The sequence below is a fragment of the Drosophila hydei genome, unplaced genomic scaffold, assembly GCF_003285905.1.
Source record: "Drosophila hydei strain 15085-1641.00,03,60 unplaced genomic scaffold, DhydRS2 tig00008144-arrow-arrow-pilon, whole genome shotgun sequence".
Classification (NCBI taxonomy): Eukaryota; Metazoa; Arthropoda; class Insecta; order Diptera; family Drosophilidae; genus Drosophila; species Drosophila hydei.
This window is the reverse complement of record NW_022045849.1, coordinates 839322-857075: the sequence shown is the minus strand read 5'-3', so window position 1 is coordinate 857075 and position 17754 is coordinate 839322. Positions and strand designations below refer to the sequence as shown.

The following is a 17754-nucleotide window of genomic DNA, read 5'->3' as shown; positions in this document are numbered from 1 at the left end:
ATGTTATCATATATCATATATCATATATCATATATCTTTTGTCATATATTGTATATTGGGCTTTATAATATTTAAATTACGTTTACATTGATATTCGCTAAACAATTTTCATTTGCAGTTTTCGTTTGTTTCAATGGGGCCAACTTCGGATCTCTTTAGCGAAATATTTTACACAGTTATTTGATTGGCTAGTGGCGTAATTAGTTATAACAAAATGATATAATGCTTGTATACCTATATAGTATATATATATATAGTGTGATTCATCCTCCTCCACGTCCGCCTCCTCTTCTTCTTCTCTTTTTTTTGGATTTTTCTTTTAGCAAGTCTTTAGTTTGAAGCTTTATAATTTCTTAGGCAATAATTTTCCATTTGCTGAATTTAATATTTTGTGTTAATTTTGTTTTAAGTAAGTTTTGCCCTTTAAAACTTATGCATATGCCGCTAAAATATTATTATTTATATATGTATATATATGTGTGAGTGTGTGTGTGTGTGTGTGTGTGTGTGTGTGTGTGTGTGCATAAACATAATCAATCTAATGCGTGGCTTCGCTTCACCGTCCATCATTTCCTGCCCTTCGCACGCCTCGAGGTCGTCTCATAAATACTCGTTCAGTTGGTGCCGCTAAGGGGCATATAGGTTTTGTTGCACATCTGAATTTGATACAGAAGGCATATATGCGGTCTCAGCTGGACAAAGTCCACTGGCAAGGCGTGGCATATCTTTTACGGCTATCGAGCTGCAGCTCTGCTGACGCCCTCTGGCAAGCATTGAGGCTTTGAACGAGTATTACATGCAGTCGTTGATGCCGGATTGCAACGTTTTAGCGTGTGATGCGAAAATCGAATATGAAAACAAACTCTTTGAACACACCTCGCTACACATATGTGGAGAGTGAGAGGAGATCAACCTTTAGCTTGGCATTAAAGCTTTTTGTGTGTGTGTATTAGTGTGTGTGTGTGTGTGTGTGTGTGTGTGTGTGTGTGTGTGTGTGTGTGTGTGTGTGTGTGTATCTGTTTATATTGCTAATTTGACGCTGGTTCTCGCTCGTGGCATTGGGCCTTACACATACCACTCCTTGACATCCTTGGAGTCACGTTTCTTGGCCTTGGGCTGGACGAGGCCCGCCATCTGTGGCCGTCCGTCGCTGCCGTAGCCAAGGGAGCCGCTGCCACTGGACATCATGCCACCGCCTCCGCCACCGCCGCCGCCGCCGCCGCTGCTGCTGTGTCCGTTCAGATTGTGGTGCTGCTGCTGCTGGTGCTGCTGCTGCTGGTGCTGCTGCTGCTGTTGGCTGTGGTGCTGCCCGCCTGCTGCCTGGTGGTGCTGCCGCTGCTGGTGATAGGAGCCGTTGGTGCTGCTGTTTCCCAGCAGCGCAGCGTTCGGATTGTGCGAGCCGTAGGCGGCGGCCTTTTCGCTCTCCGTCTTGTAGCCGCGATCGCCGTTGGACTTGAGCCAGAGCACGAGCAGTATGACGAGTATGACGGCTATCAGGATGCCCGCCACAATGCCAATGATCATGGCCGTGCGCTCCTCCTCGATCGAGTTGATGCGCCCGCCTTTGCCGCCCTTGGGTCGATAGCTGCCGCTGTTCACGTTGCTGGTGTAGGTGTTGCCGCCATAGGGTCCGTACGGTGGTGGGTCTGGCTGTGGTGGCAGTGGTGGCGGCATCGGCGGCAGCTGATGCTCGTCAGGCAGCTGCATACGCTCGTGATCTCGATTGCTGCCAGCGCCACCTATCGGCGCGTAGCTATCGGGCGTCGTCTCTCGCTCAGTGGCTGGCAGCTCTGGGAATGGTGTGGTGCTGGTGGTGCTGCTGCTCGTTGTTGTCGCTGACGTGGTTGTTGTGGTCGAGCTGGTGGTGGTGCTGCTGCTGCTAATGCGCTGTGTGGTGGTGCCCAAGGTGGCGGTGCTGCTTGGTTGACTGCCTGATGTGCTGCTGCCGCTGCCGCTGCCTGCACTGGATATGGTGGTTACATAGGTGGTGCTGCTGCCACCGCCGCTGCTGCTGCTGCTGCTGCTGCTGTGTTGCTGCTCGGTGGTTAGATCGCTGCGTCCAGTGGTTGAGGCGGTCACCAGCTCGTTATTGGACTCTGCAAGTGGTTAGCAGCGGTTTTTAGTATCTACTTTAGGAATACTCTGCGTATGTGTGCTCTGTGTGGGTGTGCGGGTGTGTGTTGTGCCCGCCCCAATAAAGATTGAATTTAGTTTTCATTATTTATTGAACATAAATTTAAAGAGCGTCATAATTGATATTGAGAGATATGTTGCTGCTGCTGCTGCTGCGGCTGCTGCGGCTGTTGCTGTGCATCGAATTTCTGATATGTACAATTGGAATATAACTAAACGTACATTAGGTACTTTGGTAAGCTTTACATTTGTATGTATGTATGTAATATGTAAGTTAACTATGCAAAAATACATTATATTCACTCACTGCCCCTCGCTCGCACGCATAGATGTGTGTATTGAAGTATGCAAAAATACTTTCGTTAAATACTCCCTCCCTCTCATTTGCTCCCACTCACATTTATCTATATGTGTAAGTTGACTATGCAAAAATACGTTCGTTGACTAGTTCTCTCTTTGCGCTCGCACTCATTTCATTTCATTTATACATGTATATAGATATTTGTAAGTATGTGTAAGTTTAATATGCAAAAATACTTTCGTTAAATAGCCTTCTCTCTTGTCTATTGCTTGTACTGACAGTCACCTATACAAGTGTGTGTGTGCGTGTGTGTATGCGTAAGTTTGCTATGCAAAAATACTATCGTTAAATAATGCTCTTCTTCATAGTAGTATATGCACACATACATATGTATCTTTTATTTTTATACGTATACATACATTACTGCACACGCATACACATTTGATATTTATGTGCATACATTTGTCCTCGTCAAAACTTTTCTGAATTGAATTTAACTTACAGAATTGCTTTTCTAATTGGATATGTTCTAATTGGAGCTGATAATGCATCAATCAAAGTTTCTCTTCCTTGAACCCGCCCAACGCTTTTTAATGTGTTGTTTTATTTGTTGGATTAATTGTAGTTGTTGTTGTTGTTGTTCGATTTGTTGTTGCTGTTGTTGGTGGTATTGCTCAGTTACATATAATACATATGCATATGTATATGCTAAATATATATATATGTATAGATATAGATATATATTCATACAAGTAGTTAGACACTGTCTAAGTGCTTAGGAGCTTAGCCTATGTGTGGTTTGCATTGCATTGTGTTGCTTTTTGCATTATTCAAAATTTACAAAGTATCCAAGGCGCAATCAGAGTCAGAAATATGAAGACCTGTTCACATTCTGAAAGAGACACATAAGGCGTACTCATTGTCAGTTCAAATTCATCATCAGCAATTGAGTGGATGGAGTGGAACGCTGAATTGAAACTGAAACTGAAACTGAGGCTGTGACTGAAGGCTGAGGCTGAGGCTGAGGCTGAGAGATGACACGAGTTGAGTGAAAGTTGATTTGAAGAGTTTCGAGTCGTTTTTTGAGCCTGATCAATGTCTGTTGAGTGTGTTGGTGTGTATGCGTATGCGTATGCGTATGTATGTGTGTATGAGTGTTTGTGTAACAGTGTTGCCAATTTACCTTTTTTTTGGATAGGTTTCAGTTCTCTTTTAAGTAGAGCCATTTCAATGTGTGTTGAATTGTTTCTTTGTATGTATGTTTGTATGTATGTAAGTATGCGTGTGTGTGTGTATGTGTAGTCAAAGCGTTTTCAAAAAGCGTAGCATAGTTCAAGGCGCGCATAAACCCAGCGAACAAGATCGTTAACGAGAACAACTAAAATACAAAATTTACGTATGTATGTATACATATATATGTATATATATTCATATATGTATGCATGTGTGTACTAGGCGTAAGGCAAAAAGAACCCAGATTTGAAACATGAAACGTTCTACATACGAGTATATAGGTTTCTAAATATATATTATATGTACTTGAACAATACAGTTTTGGCTAGCTAATTATGTCACATGTGTGTCTCAGTGTGTGTGACTGTGTGCGTGTGTGTGCTTGTGTCTGTGTCTGTGTCTGTGTCTGTGTGATGCAAATGTCAATGACAAAATGACACCACACTGGCCAACAAAATGAAGGCAACTGGTTTAAAGAGAGACTCTGTCTTCCACTCACCTGCACCTTTGGCCGTGCTCGATGATGTGAACTGTTCCGTAGTTTCGCCATAGTCCCCGGATCCATGCACGCAATCCTCGTCATCGCAGGCGCGCTCTGTGCCATTGTTGTTGTTCGTGTTGTTGTTGCTGCCTAGCGAGTTGCCCTGCTGAGTGGTTGTTGTCTGCTTGGTGGGCGGCACATAGACGGGTGTTATCAAGTCATCTCCGCTGCCCGACTCGAAGGGCGGCGTACATTCATCCTCATCATCGCCGCGACAACCGGATCCGGCTCCCGAGAAGATCAGATCATCTATGGCGCCCGGATAGCCACTCGCCGGCGTCTGTCGAGTAGAGTTCAAAGTCTAATTTTACCTCAGTTGATCCAAACACACATACATATGTATGTTGATTGTTAACTGAGCAGTAGATTACGAGTAGGTGCATTAGTTTCTTTATGTGACTAACTGTAAGCCGCGTACACTCAGAGAAAAAGTTCACTTTAAGCTGTGTCTCGCACAGGAAATATCGATAACTCATTAATTTGTATTAGAGTTGGGTTAGCTCAAATATGAATTTGGAGCCAATTCATTTACTAGATCCGTTTTCAGCATTCCATTTTCAAGTTCAGGAACGACGTTGTAGATCCATAGCTGAACTAAAAGTATCGTTCATAAATGAATACGTGACTGAGCAAGGAGCATCGCTTGTGTACGATAGATCTGTCATTTACATTATCACATTACATGATGAAGTTTCGTTAAATCGAACTTAACGAACAGAACAAGTACTTGGAAAATACGAATTGTTCATTTGAGTGAGTGGAATTAGTTATCGTTCATGAGTTACTTGAGTGAATCCTTTGGATCCGTTACATCGAACTTATTTATGCCACAATATTTTAGTAGCCCATCTGTTTCATATGAAACAAAATGTTGTGATTCTTCTCTAGGTGTATTATTGTGTGCGTGTGTGTGTGTATGCATGTATTTGTGTAATTGAGTGTTTAGTGCTGGGTCAATGTATGTGTAGAGTCATGCAGCATTAGTGCGCAGTTACAGTGCAAACAAAAGGAGAGATATCTAACTGCATATGGTAAATGTTATATATAGTATAAGTATGTGCTATATAATATAGTATGTAGTATATATAATACATATATATATAGCTATATATGTACGAATAACTGATAGCTCAGGTTAGTGGCAATTGCAGTGGGTTATTTTTGGTTTTTTTTAGCTGGTGCTGTTAACAATAAGCGTTACGTTAAGATTAATGTCGAACACGCTGACAGAAATAATGGGAAAATTAAAAATATATATATAATGTATATGAAAATAAGGACAAATAAGGCATTTACACTAGCTTAAACATTTAGTTGGCTAATACTTTTAGTTTTTAGTTTTAATCTTCAATGTGGAACCAAATTTTTCCAAAAAATCAAGAGAAGCTAAAGTTTTCTTTTCATATATACAAATATATATATAGAGAATCTGCGAAATCTGGCTTAAATGTGGTTCACACAATGAATTAAAGCTGATTAATTTACAATATTTGGATTTAGTTTTGGTTTTTTGTTATTGATTACAAAAGTAAGAATTTGGAATAAGACTTTTGTTACGATGATGAGAAAAATACTTGAAAAACGTTGTAAAAGTTGAGAGAAGGAATTGAAATAAAATTTCAAATAAATTCCCTAACCTGCTGCATTCTCTGCAGATCATTTCTATCTAATACTCCAGTTACCAATTGCACATCTCCGCGAATTGTGATGTGTGGATCACGTTCGACAGCCAAGTCCAATATGCGCAGCTTATTCACCGACAAACCGGCAATGACACCAGCAAAAGGACGCTCGATCCTCGTGCGACCATTGCGACTAAATTTGCCGCCAACTTGTATGTTCGACATGGTATTGAAGACCGTGGAGTGATGGGCTGCCAAACAGACGTCAAGTATCATAGTTAAGTGGACTTCAGTTGGCTTTCATTTCGAGCTCACCCTGCGGCGTCAGCGTCTGCACGTTGTAGTCGTCCAGCTGGAGGGTTGCATTGCCGCCCTTGCGTGAGAAGCGCACCACATGGTAGGCATTGTCATTCACCTTGGTGCCGATCTCGCCCAGCGGCAAGTCCACGCTGCCAATGTTGTAGACCATAAAGATGTTGCCCTCAACTATCTCCAGTTCCATATAGTCCTGCGTCGTGGCACTCTCCACACGCAGCAGCACAGCATCTGGCTTGGTCGTTATGAAGCCCAACGCAATGTTATCCTCTTCGGTGTCGGACTGAGCGCTCTCCGGATAGTTGTACTGCACCATGCCCTTGTTGCTGCCGAACTCATAGGCAATGGACTCTATATGATGTGAAGAGGATTAATCAAGTCTACTCTATTCGAAAGTCAACGGATGTTGTGCAACGATCACTCACCATCATAGCAGGTGGGTCCCGTGTAGGAAGTCATGTCACATTCGCAGGCATAGGTATTCCATTGTTGGACACAGAGTCCACGATTCGCACACGCATTCTGGCTGCACTTGGTGGGTCCCTCACAGCCGCTGACCACCAGGGAGCTGGGCACAACAGCATCGCTTGTTAGCGAGGGCGAAGCATCACCCAGATCCAACGACGCCAAGCAGCCCTCAAAGCCGGAGCGCGAAGATATAGATCCTGGTAACTTGGAGTACATGTCCTTGAATACGCCACCAATATACAAAATGCCCGCCAGCTCGAGATGCATATTATTTCCAGTCAATGTGATAATCTCAAACGAATCGTCCACGGTCAAGGTGTGGGTCTTGGGACCAGGCCGTCGTATGCTAACCTGGTGCCATCGATTATCATTCATATGAATCCGCGACTTATCGCGCATCGTGATTGGCCCGTCGCCCAGATCGAAGTTGTAGTGTATATGCCCATTGACCAGCTCCACGGCCACAAAATCATTGCGTCGCCCTCCATTGAAGATCAGCAGGCCATTCGGCTCGACGGTCTTGAAGCGGAAGTCTATCGAAATGCTGGTGTAGGCCTTCAGCATGGCCAGACCCACGTAGGAGTGTTTCGATCTAAACGTGGCCGCATGATAGGGCTGTCCAGCCGGCGAGTTAACAAATCGAGCTGTCAACTTGAAGGTGGCACTGGGCAAAGCTGATAACTCGGGTCCCAGGGACTTCACTATATCCAGATAGCTAAGTGAAGCAGAGAATTTTGTTCATGTTTCCGACTTTCTTTAGATAGATCTAAACTGCTTACCGCTGTCCATTGAATATGAAGCCCTGCATTTGGCCAACAAAGTTGGGCATGGTCGAGGTCATCTGTATCTCCTCCTCGGCATGGAACAGCCCACCCAGATGTATTGAGCGTATCTCCATGGTGCTATGTCTACCCAATATGGTCTCAGCTGTGTTTGGAAGAATACAGCAGAGATTGATAAACCTCAGGAGGTTCTCGGATACTATGGGGGTCGGATAGGGACTTGCTCTAATAGTTTAGTATTTAGACTAGGCAAAGTACCGTTAACATTTTGTTGATATAGGCATACATATGTATAGGATGTATATATATATATAATATAAATATAACCAATATATACGTATACGAGATAAGGATATATATTGGTTAATTGAGTATAGTAGTTGTTGTATTAGATAATTGTTGTTGGTGACAAACGAATGTTACAAGAAGCACATACGGCATATGTATTCAAATATAGAGTAAGTAGGATAGAGAGTAGTTATATAGAGGCATATAGTTGAGTATATATATGCATATATATATAGTATATATATTCATATATTGAGGTATGCATTTAGTAGACATAGAGCTAAATTTGATTCAAAAATCATATCAAGCAGTTAAGTTATGTTTTAGTTTTAGTTGGTGTCACTTGACAGTGGGCTAAACAATTGTCGATGCAGCTTTTTGGGTACATACTAAGAGAAAAGTGCAGTTACGATAGTTATATCATTTACTATATGTATATATATATAGTATCTATACATATAGTAGGTGAGCGTATGTGTTGTATGTGTGTGTGTGTGTGTGTGTGTGTGTGTGGAGATATTCTGATAGAAAAAGAAATGTTTGATCTTGCTTCTCTGCTTGAACCAGCAAGAACGAGTCGGGTGCAACCGACTACATAATACTCGCTCACGTTTTTTCGATTTGCAATATATAACTGTCTGATATATATATAACTTGTAGGTCTATTGATGATCCAACTGCAAAGCTTGACCATTGCAGCTCTAAGACTCTGGTAGTTAGATCGTATCCAAAATATTCTCTTGCTCGTAGCTTCCATAGCGGACAGGCAGAGGGACTTCAAGACGGACATAGCACAAATCCAATATAATCCCTTTTCCCTTCGTGAACGAATATCAAAAATAAGGAGCTAAATTGTTTGGTGTAGTTAGTTAGATAGAATAGGTAGTTAATTAGTTAGGGTGCGCTTGCTGATATATAGATACATACATATATCTACCCACACACCCACATACATACAAACGTATACGTATATATATATATATGTGTGTGTGTTGATCAGCATCTGGTTTTTGGTGTGTGAGATACATTTTTGGTTACGTATACGATTACGATTACGATAACTTTACGTAGCGGTGACATTTGATTTGTTAGAGGTGCAAATTGCTTAATAAGAATAATCAAAGTTTACGTAAAACATAATTTTTTTTTATTTAATTTTACCTACACTCCAAACCCAAAAAAAAAAACCTTTAAAAAATCAAAAATAATAATGAAAAAAATAATAATAATTTTGCTTAATTTTTTCGAACGACATTTAAACTAAACATCGATTAATACTCAAATCTTGTATATCTTGTATAAATTGTTAATGTTGTTAATGACAGTATGTGTGTAGGTGAGTGTGTGTGTGTTTGCATGTGTGCGTGTTACCTATAGGTTGACTACAATTAGCTAATAATGGTGCATTTATTGCCTCAATGATGCGTGAGCCCGACTCTAGATGACAATTGATATCTGAAGCATGCAAACTTTGAAAGAGAGCGAGAGAAGAAGAGAGCGCAAGAGTAGATGAGCGTGAAATGTATTTAGAGCTTTATGAGTGGGATACAAGTTGTGCAGCTATTGCGGCTCCATCACATACATACATGTTAAGCTGCGCTTTTGCAGGCAGAAAGAGTAACAGAATATGAGAGAGAGAGTTACAAAGAGAGAGAGAAAGAGATCCGTAGCTAGCGGCATGTACAGCAAGTCATGCGATTCATTGGCCATTTTTTTCTTTTGCTTTACTTAGTATTTCCTATACATATTTTTCGGGTGCGCACATGCAAACGCTTGACGCGCGTATTTCTGTGTGTGTGAGTGTGTGCAAAATTAGTCGTTGAACGTGCGTGTGCGCGTGTGTGTGTGCGCTTAACAGCAAATCTTTGCATGCGCGTGTGTGCGTGTGCATAACAGCAAATGTGTGTTAGGCCTATGGCCAAGTGCCACACAGCGAGAAACTAATTTGTATGTTTGGACACTTTTGGTTGCGTAGTTGTTGCTATTGCTATTGCAGTTGCTGTGGTTGTTGTTATTGTTGTTGTTAACGAGTACATAGTTTAGTTAGTTTACTTAACACAAAGCTAATTACATATTAAATGGTGCAAAATTACAGCCCTGGGTGCTTCCAAGCATTGTTTTGCCTTCTCGTCTCAATAAGTCGCAGATCGCGTGCGTTTTTCACTTTCCTTTCGCCCATTCGCCCATTTCCCTTAAACATTTTTATTGTTTTTTTGTGCTTTTTCTTGTTTTTCTTTTTGTTTTTGTTTCGCCGTCACGCTTGCGACTTTTATCGAGCGATTCGGCAAAAAAATGCTTCACCGAGTTTCTTGCGTGTCGATTTTTTTGCTCTCTCGCCTAAAAGAATTGAAATTATTTTTCATTTTTCATTTTCTGGTTTCTGTTTGCATTTTGAAATAGAAAAGGTCATTTAGATCACAGATTGTGATAAGAATATAGCTGTTGCTGTTGCTGTTGTTATGCTTGTATATATATAGTTTTAAGATATATATATATGAAACACGCGCCTCAAATTAAAAAAAAATAGAGCACTCTGTTCACATACCACACTTTCACTGTTTTTTAGCTTATACTTAGTTTTGCCTGTAAGTACAAATCTTGATATTTACATCAAAATAATACAGAAAAAACTGAAAAGAACAAATTAATTATAAAAGTATAAATTATAATAGTTATACAATGCTTGATAATAAAACGATAAAACAAAACAAAAGAGAGAGAGAGAGAGAGAGAGAAAGCTCAACATCAGGAAAATATAAATTTGATAATATTCATTTGAACATCTATAAGTACTCAATATATGTATAGTATTATTATTATTTTCAAGGACATAACAATTTACAAGACAATCATCACTTTTTCATATTTCATATACATAACATACAATGCGAGTTTAGCAGCTGTAACTGTAACTCTAACTGTAACTGTACACCTGAAGGTTAATTTATTTTTCATTTTTCATTCTTCGATTTATACACAATACACACATACATATAGAATGCTTATATGTATGCACATATATATATATATAGATAGCTTTTTAACTGTCGCTGTTTAAATTTGATTTTGGTTTTTGAGTTAATTTTGGAAAATCAAACAAAATACTTAGATGGCAGAGAGTAGTAGTAATAGAGGGGAAATCGCAAATGAAAACACAACATCAAGATGTTTTGAAAAAGTCTCAAAAACAAACTAACGAGAGTCGAACAAAATTATTATTTTTAATGAATGATGAGAACTGGCAAAGTATTTTAAAAGTATTTTTTAGTATTATTTTAGTAGTTCATATTGCGAATCTTCTCAACAAATTCAAGTTCGAATTGAAGTTGAAATTGAAATCAGAATACGGCAACGTAAACGTAGTGAGAAGTTACGTTAAGTTAATGTTAAACGTTACGTAATTACGTGAAAGAGGCGTACATATGTATGTAATGGTGTAACGGTGATCTGTGATGCGTACACGTGTTATGAGCAAATATCGGCTATTGTATGAATGTTTGTATGAGCAAAATGGCTGTGTGTGTGAGAGAGAGTGTGAGTGTGTGTATGCAAGATGAACAACAAAGAAATGTTGGAAAAGCAAACGGATGTATTCATGATATATATGTATATCTTTCAAGATTTTCTTAACCATTTTGGCATTTGTGTATGTACGTATATACTCTTGTCTGTGTGTGTGTGTGTGTAGTTAAACAAAAAATAACTCTCAAAGCAAAAATTGAAAGTTTCAGAATTAAACGAAAAAAAAACCGCTGCTAACTTTTTTGTTTTAACTGAATTCTAGCACCTGCACACACCTTTAAGCAAAAGGGTAACAAGAAGGAGGGGCCGGGACAGGTACAGTGTGGAACTGTTGAAACAGGTAGATCGTTTGTATATATACATATATATAACTAACTGCAGTAATGCACTGATTCTGATTCGGGCTGCTCTGATTTAGGCACCTCAATGCGAAACTAATCAAGTTGGGTTTTAGGGGGACTCGAGATTTCTTGGGAGTATCCTTCCAAAAAAAAAGAAAAAAACGACACGGCACGACACGTAGTAGGGCGTTAGATGGTGCTGTTGATACATACATAACATACCCCTGACGGGGGGAGCCCCGTCAACTTGTAATCGCAGATTCGAGGCTCTGCGCGAGAATCGAATCGTGTGCCAATTGTTGTCATTGAGCACCGATTGGCCAGCGAGCAAGTTCTACAGGGTATATAGATGCGTTGGATTAGTTGACATTATTGGACTGTTTGCTTTTTGTTTATAATCTCTACCTTCTCTCGATCGCTGAGCCTCACGCTGGCGCGTATGCGACCTGCTACGAGTGCGATCTCTAGACGATCCGGTGAATTGGACTCGGCACTCGTTAGGAGTAGCAGGCCGGCCGGACGAGATGTCTTAAAGCGTATGACCAGCTCCTCCGTTTGGGTCTTGGTGCCCTGGCCATTGGCCAGCCAAATGGTCATATGTTGGCTGCCATTGAAAGCCAACGTGGCCAGCTCCCTGCCGCAGGTGGGTCCGCCGTAGAGCGTGGCTGAGCAGTCGCAAATGGGTCGATTCCAGCCCTCCAAACAGGTGCCGCCATTCAGGCAGGGATTGCCGCCGCACACATTGCCCTGCACATGGCACGAGGGCTTCACCGAGGCTGTCAAGCACATTTCGTGTTAGTATTCTAGCTAACTATACATGCTAATTGTCACGACACACTCACCTGAATCTTGGACGCGTGCAAAGGCTGCTATATCGATCGCCTTGCCGCTGAGCACCAGGTCACGCAAGCAGCCAACAAATCCCTGTCGCAACGTTGCCGTCCAAATGGCCGCTGGCCAGGCAACACTGTTGTAAGCCGGACCAACGCCACCCACGTACATATGCCCGTCCAGCTCGAGTATGGTGCCATCGCCAGGTGTACGGAAATCATTCCACACACCATCCACACTCACCTTGGCATCACGACCATTGCGGCGCAAGATAAGATCATGCCAATCGCCATCGTCGACGCGACGCCTCGAGGCGCGTACCTTGGAGGCGCCCGAGCCCAGATCCAGATGTATATAGATGTGGCCATTGAGCAGTTCGATGGCAATCAATACGGGCTGCAACGCAGAAGTTGCATCAATCAAAAAAACTCATCTAAAAGTCTTAGACTTACGTTTTTAGCACGTGGCTGCTTGGAGCCGGTGGCCAGAATGATGATGCCATTGGGCTCCTTGGTGCGAAATTTGAAGCTAATGGCGCTCTGCTTGCCCGTCTCCCATGGTGGCAAGACCTATAAGAGAGACATACTGAATCAGTCCTCAACGGCAGAGCATCTTCCATATTCACCCACCAAATGGGATTCACGCGTGGTGAAAGTAACCGGATCCTGTGGATCGCCACTGGGGCACTGATACTCCACATTGCCCGCCACTTGAATCAACTTGGAGCCGGACTTGGCCAGATCGATCAGATTCAGGTTCAATGTGTCCGCCGAGAACTCCACCTTGCGCAGACAACCCACAAAGTTGTTGTGCACACGAGCGCCAAGCAAAGCTCGAGGATTGACGGCGCCGCCGACATAAACACGCGAGGAGGAGAGCATGGTGAACTTGCCGGCAATATGCGAGTGGTCCGTATACACGTCATCCACAACAGTGACGAGCTGCGTATGAAGCGCTCATTAGATCGCTGCCCACTAGGGTAATCCCCGCTAATACTCACTCGACAGAAGCTGGTTATGGACGAGATTTCCTGAATGCGCCGATGGACTGTCACCTTGTGCCACTGATGATCATCGAAACGCACCTTGGCTGGCTTTATGTGCATCTCCTGCTTGCCATTGGCCAGGCCCATAGTCAGCGACACGCCACCATCGCGCAGCGCCAGATTCAAATAGTCAGTGCCATGGCCCGTATAGAAGAGTAGTCCATTCGGTTGACGGGTGCGAAAGTAAAACGAAATTGCATCCTGGGCACTGACTATGGGCTCAGCGCCTGTCTGGCCCAAGTCGTACGAGAGGAACTGTGTACCGCGGAACGTTGCCTCCGATGGCGCCTTCTCCTTCTCACAATACTGGCCATCGTATTCCAGATTGCGACACTCGCATATCGGGCCCGAATCAGTTGATATACATATCCCACCGTGCTGGCAGGGATCGTTGCGCTCGCACGCATCCGTCGTATTCCCTCGAACGCCCTAAGGGAATTAATTAGCATGCTACTTAAGAGATCTTTCCCAGATAGAAGTGTTTAGGAGTTCGCTTTGTGAACATTGAATTATCTATACTTCCATTCAGTACGAGCTTTAGATATTACCGTTCATCTGTCCATATGACTGACTCTTCATCCTAACGCTAGGCTTTTCGTCCGCAGTCCGCCTGTCATTTCGTTTGTCCGTCTTTCCGTCGGTCCCTCCGTCTGTCTGTCAACCTATCAGTCCCTTTATCTTTATCTTTCTTTCCCGTCTGCTCCGTTCATCTGTCCTCTCTGTCTAGTCGTTAGTCTTTCTGTCTGTCTCCCATAGTAAAGTTAGTTAACCGAACATTAAGTCCATTTTCAAGGACTAAAATGATTCCTAAAATTTCTGCCACATGCTGCGGAACTAAAGTGTTTGACACTCAATCACTTACCCTCAACCCTCTCTCCCGGGTAGGCATCTCTCCATGGTCACAGGGCGCATCGCCGCACTTGATGTCACGCGGCTGTTTCATCTCCTGCCTTCGGGTGGTGCCACCTGGCTGATCCGCATAGACGAGATTGCGAATGGCGCCGCGAAAACGTGGCTCGAAGATGACGCTGGGCAGAGCTAGCAAGGCGAGCTTGCTGCTATACCAATTCGGCATGCCACCCACATATACATCCGAGTTGCTTGCGAATTTGCCAAACTGGAACTCCTTGCCCTTGGTAGAGCGTTGCTGAGAGACGCCGTCGACGATTAGCGAGGTCTGATCATCATTTCGCAGCACTTGAACCTTGTGCCAGTGTCCATCATGCAGCTCACGTCCCACTGTAATGATCTGTGCCCCTCCGCCCAGATTGTAGCGCAGACGCAGTGCACCCTCAACAAGTTTCAGCTCAAAGAAGTCATAGGTGCCACCATCATCTGTGTAAAGGACGAGACCATTTGGCTGCTCCGTCTTGAACTCCAGCTCCAAGGTGCCATTCAGACCAGTGTACCATTTGCGAAAGGTGTAGAACGAACTCTGCGAGCCGTCCAGCTGAAAGCCAGCGCTAATCGTTATGAAGCTAGTCACCAGACTAACCAGTAGCGCCGTTACGATCAGTACTCGATATGAGCGACGATATTCGACCATTACAAGCGGTCGTTGGCAAGGACGAGGCTGAGCACCTGACTGTGGACGTGGACTGAGCTGCGAGTGCCGTTCATCCAGTTCTCTCCGACGTCTTCGCGCCTTATTAAACAGCAAATCGGAGGTGGAGGAGCAGGCCTTGATGGGCGCAGGCAGCAAACGAGTGCTACTATTATTAGTACTATTATTATTATTCTCGAGTTGCGACAGTACCTCCTCAGCGGCGTCCATTTTGTGGGCGTAATCAATGCTGTGGTCTGTCATTGTCTCAAGTGCATAGTCTGTGTGAGGATGATGTAGACGTGTGTATGTATATAACTTAAACTTTGATATGTTGCACTTGGCGCGCGCTCATTCACACACACACTAACACACTAACACACTAACACACTAGCGCACTTACACACACGCACACACAGAGTTGCGCGCGTAAAACGTAAATGTCGTCTTGCTCTGCGCTGCGCTTCGCGTATACACGTTGTATTCCAGTCCTTGAGAGTCAGCTTTCCTGTTTCTGTTTCTGTTTCTATTTCTGCTTTGTGTTTGTCCTTGTATTGGTGTGTACTATTACTATAGGAGGCCGAAACGCATTGGAATTTTATCCGCGCTTCGAACTTTCATTGAACTTTTTCCAGTTGCAAAGAGCGACAGATAGATAGAGAGAGAGAGAGAGAGAGAAAAAAAGCTCGTAGCGCGTAATGTTGGCTGCGGCTGTTACTCAACTGTTACTGAACTGTTACCGTCACTTAGAATTCACTTGAATTGATGTTTTTTACTTTTTGATTGTGGTTTTCTTTGAGTTTTTGACATTTTGTACACTTCATTTGCGTATTGGTTGACAAATTACTGATAAGCGTGCACATTTCTTTATTATTTCGACAGTTTATTCGTGTTCGAGTACCGTTAGCAGCAGCAGCATAATAGGTGGCTAGGCGTAGGGGTGGAAAAAGCTCGCCGGACACCCCCTCCACCCGTTTTAACAGCTATGGCGCCCACAAGCGCCTCAACGTACATGTACATACTAAAAATCGGAAAATTTTCACTTTACGTAGGCGAAGATTTTGAATGCCAAATCAGAATTTGGAAATCTATGGACGATTTAAGCAATATATATATATATTAATCTACGCTTATCTGATTGATTTCACTATTGATTTTAGCTTTAAACTCATTTGATTTAAGCACTGGATTTGCTTACACAACTGTTCACTACACTCGCACGCACTTTTCTGAATTTTCACTAGGTTTTAACAATTTAAATTTCGCTTTAGGAATATTGATTTAGAATTAATGATAAGGATTTGCACTTTATTTTACCCAAAACGGGCATACAATTATATGTCGAATTTCTTTTCGCCTAATTCAGCTTCCCGCTGCTTCAGGTTTTAATATCGATCTGCGCTGCATTCACGACAAGACTGAACTGCAATTTCAAACTCAATTCCTTCACAGCATTTCCAATGGATAACAAAAGCTCCGACTGCGAATTTACTGTTTGCCAGCTGACGGCATAACCAACATTTTGTATACGCTACCTGCGTACTGTAAAGCCCTCAAATAACAATTAATTTTGTTGGCTTAAATGTACACTAAGTTATAACTGAAATGTGTACCATTTATGACAGAAACAATTGCTATTAACTTCGCGAAGTCAACTTTTCACCGTACTATTGTTCGCCCCCAGAAGTAGACTACATATCAGTCTTGTCTGTTGTGTGTAGGGCATCAGAATGCCAAAAATTAAAAGCTCGCTTGCTTCGACGAGCCATGCATATGCGTACTACTAACATACATATATCTGAACACACACGCACACACACATACACTCACACATGCGTAATGAGCGCAGAACACGCAGGTTCATAACCTGCACCACTCGAAGCGTATTAGAAGGGACAGAATATACATATATACATATATATATATAAATATGCACATGCATATATACTTATACAGGAACGTCTAGGACGACCCGTGTAAATGCCTTGACATTTATTACACACTTCACAACTTCGACAGCTCGGCGTCAAATTCGATTTGCATTTGCAACTGTGCATAAGTTAATGTGTGTGTGCATATGCGTCTGTGTGTGTGTGTGAGTTTGTGGGATATTGTTGACCGCACGCGTTAGTGTAAAGGGGAACAGTTAGGTGAAGCGCTTATAATATGCAATTTCACACGATTCTTGCAAGGCCGACGAGATTGCCTTGGTATGTGTGTGCGTGTGTATTTTCGCGCATGTAGGAATGTGCATCAGTATTAATGTCACTCTACACAAGAATCACGCACTAACCATTACGCACTAACTGCAGGGTATTTTTAGAATTTAATTATAAAATTTTTTCCAGTAAGCGAACAATGTTAAGCAGAGTCCCGTACATGAAAACGCGTTGTCCGTTTTGACTGCTGCAACGTGATGCAGCGACTGTTGAGGAATGCCTAGCAAGAAGCTTTGAAACGTTTGCAGACACAGGGTATTTCATATGATAGAGGACACAGCTGAGTGTGCTGTGCTATGAGAATTTAAAAGTCCCTAAAGTCCTGGGGAAAGGGAAAAATGGAATTATGGCATTTTTTAACTCTGCACTTAATAATGTCAGTTTTTTTTTACTTTCTGGAATTTAAGGATATAATAGGTATTTAAAATTTTGCATATTTTTACGAATGGAAATTAATATTTATGGATCTTATTATCCGCAAAGCAAATGCATTGAATACTTACGAGCTGTTTAATAAGCAAACCAAAATGTTGAATAACAGCTATGCATTTTAGCCGTTGGGTTCAAATA

At 42.4% G+C, this 17754-nt stretch overlaps 1 protein-coding gene across 6 annotated transcripts; it reads right to left on the bottom strand.

Annotated features, from left to right (window-relative positions):
• Positions 1 to 61: 61 nt before the first annotated feature.
• Positions 62 to 16103, bottom strand: LOC111599724 (neurexin-1). 6 transcript variants are annotated; one of them, XM_023315472.2, is made up of 13 exons: positions 14285 to 16103; positions 13378 to 13851; positions 13007 to 13318; positions 12830 to 12946; positions 12389 to 12773; positions 11952 to 12322; positions 11760 to 11880; positions 7393 to 7540; positions 6571 to 7328; positions 6146 to 6496; positions 5846 to 6081; positions 4167 to 4509; positions 62 to 2096 (listed from the first exon to the last, which is right to left on the bottom strand). In XM_023315472.2, exons 1-13 carry the CDS (start codon positions 15227 to 15229, stop codon positions 1066 to 1068), a joined length of 5592 nt encoding a protein of 1863 aa, XP_023171240.2. In that variant the 5' UTR covers positions 15230 to 16103; the 3' UTR covers positions 62 to 1065. The 6 variants fall into 6 exon arrangements, with proteins under 6 accessions (XP_023171240.2, XP_023171258.2, XP_023171274.2 ...); XM_023315490.2 differs by having other exon boundaries at positions 4167 to 4488; XM_023315506.2 differs by having other exon boundaries at positions 4167 to 4488; positions 5891 to 6081.
• Between the last annotated feature and the right edge of the window lie 1651 nt (positions 16104 to 17754).

Excerpts from the sequence above, each read along its gene's own strand:
- LOC111599724 (XM_023315472.2), bottom strand. The coding sequence starts at position 15,229 with ATGACAGACCACAGCATTGATTACGCCCACAAAATGGACGCCGCTGAG. Across the intron at positions 11,881-11,951 it reads GGCTCAGCGATCGAGAGAAG|AACTTGCTCGCTGGCCAATC; the intron begins GTAGAGATTATA and ends TATACCCTGTAG. Across the intron at positions 6,082-6,145 it reads GCAGACGCTGACGCCGCAGG|CCCATCACTCCACGGTCTTC; the intron begins GTGAGCTCGAAA and ends TCTGTTTGGCAG.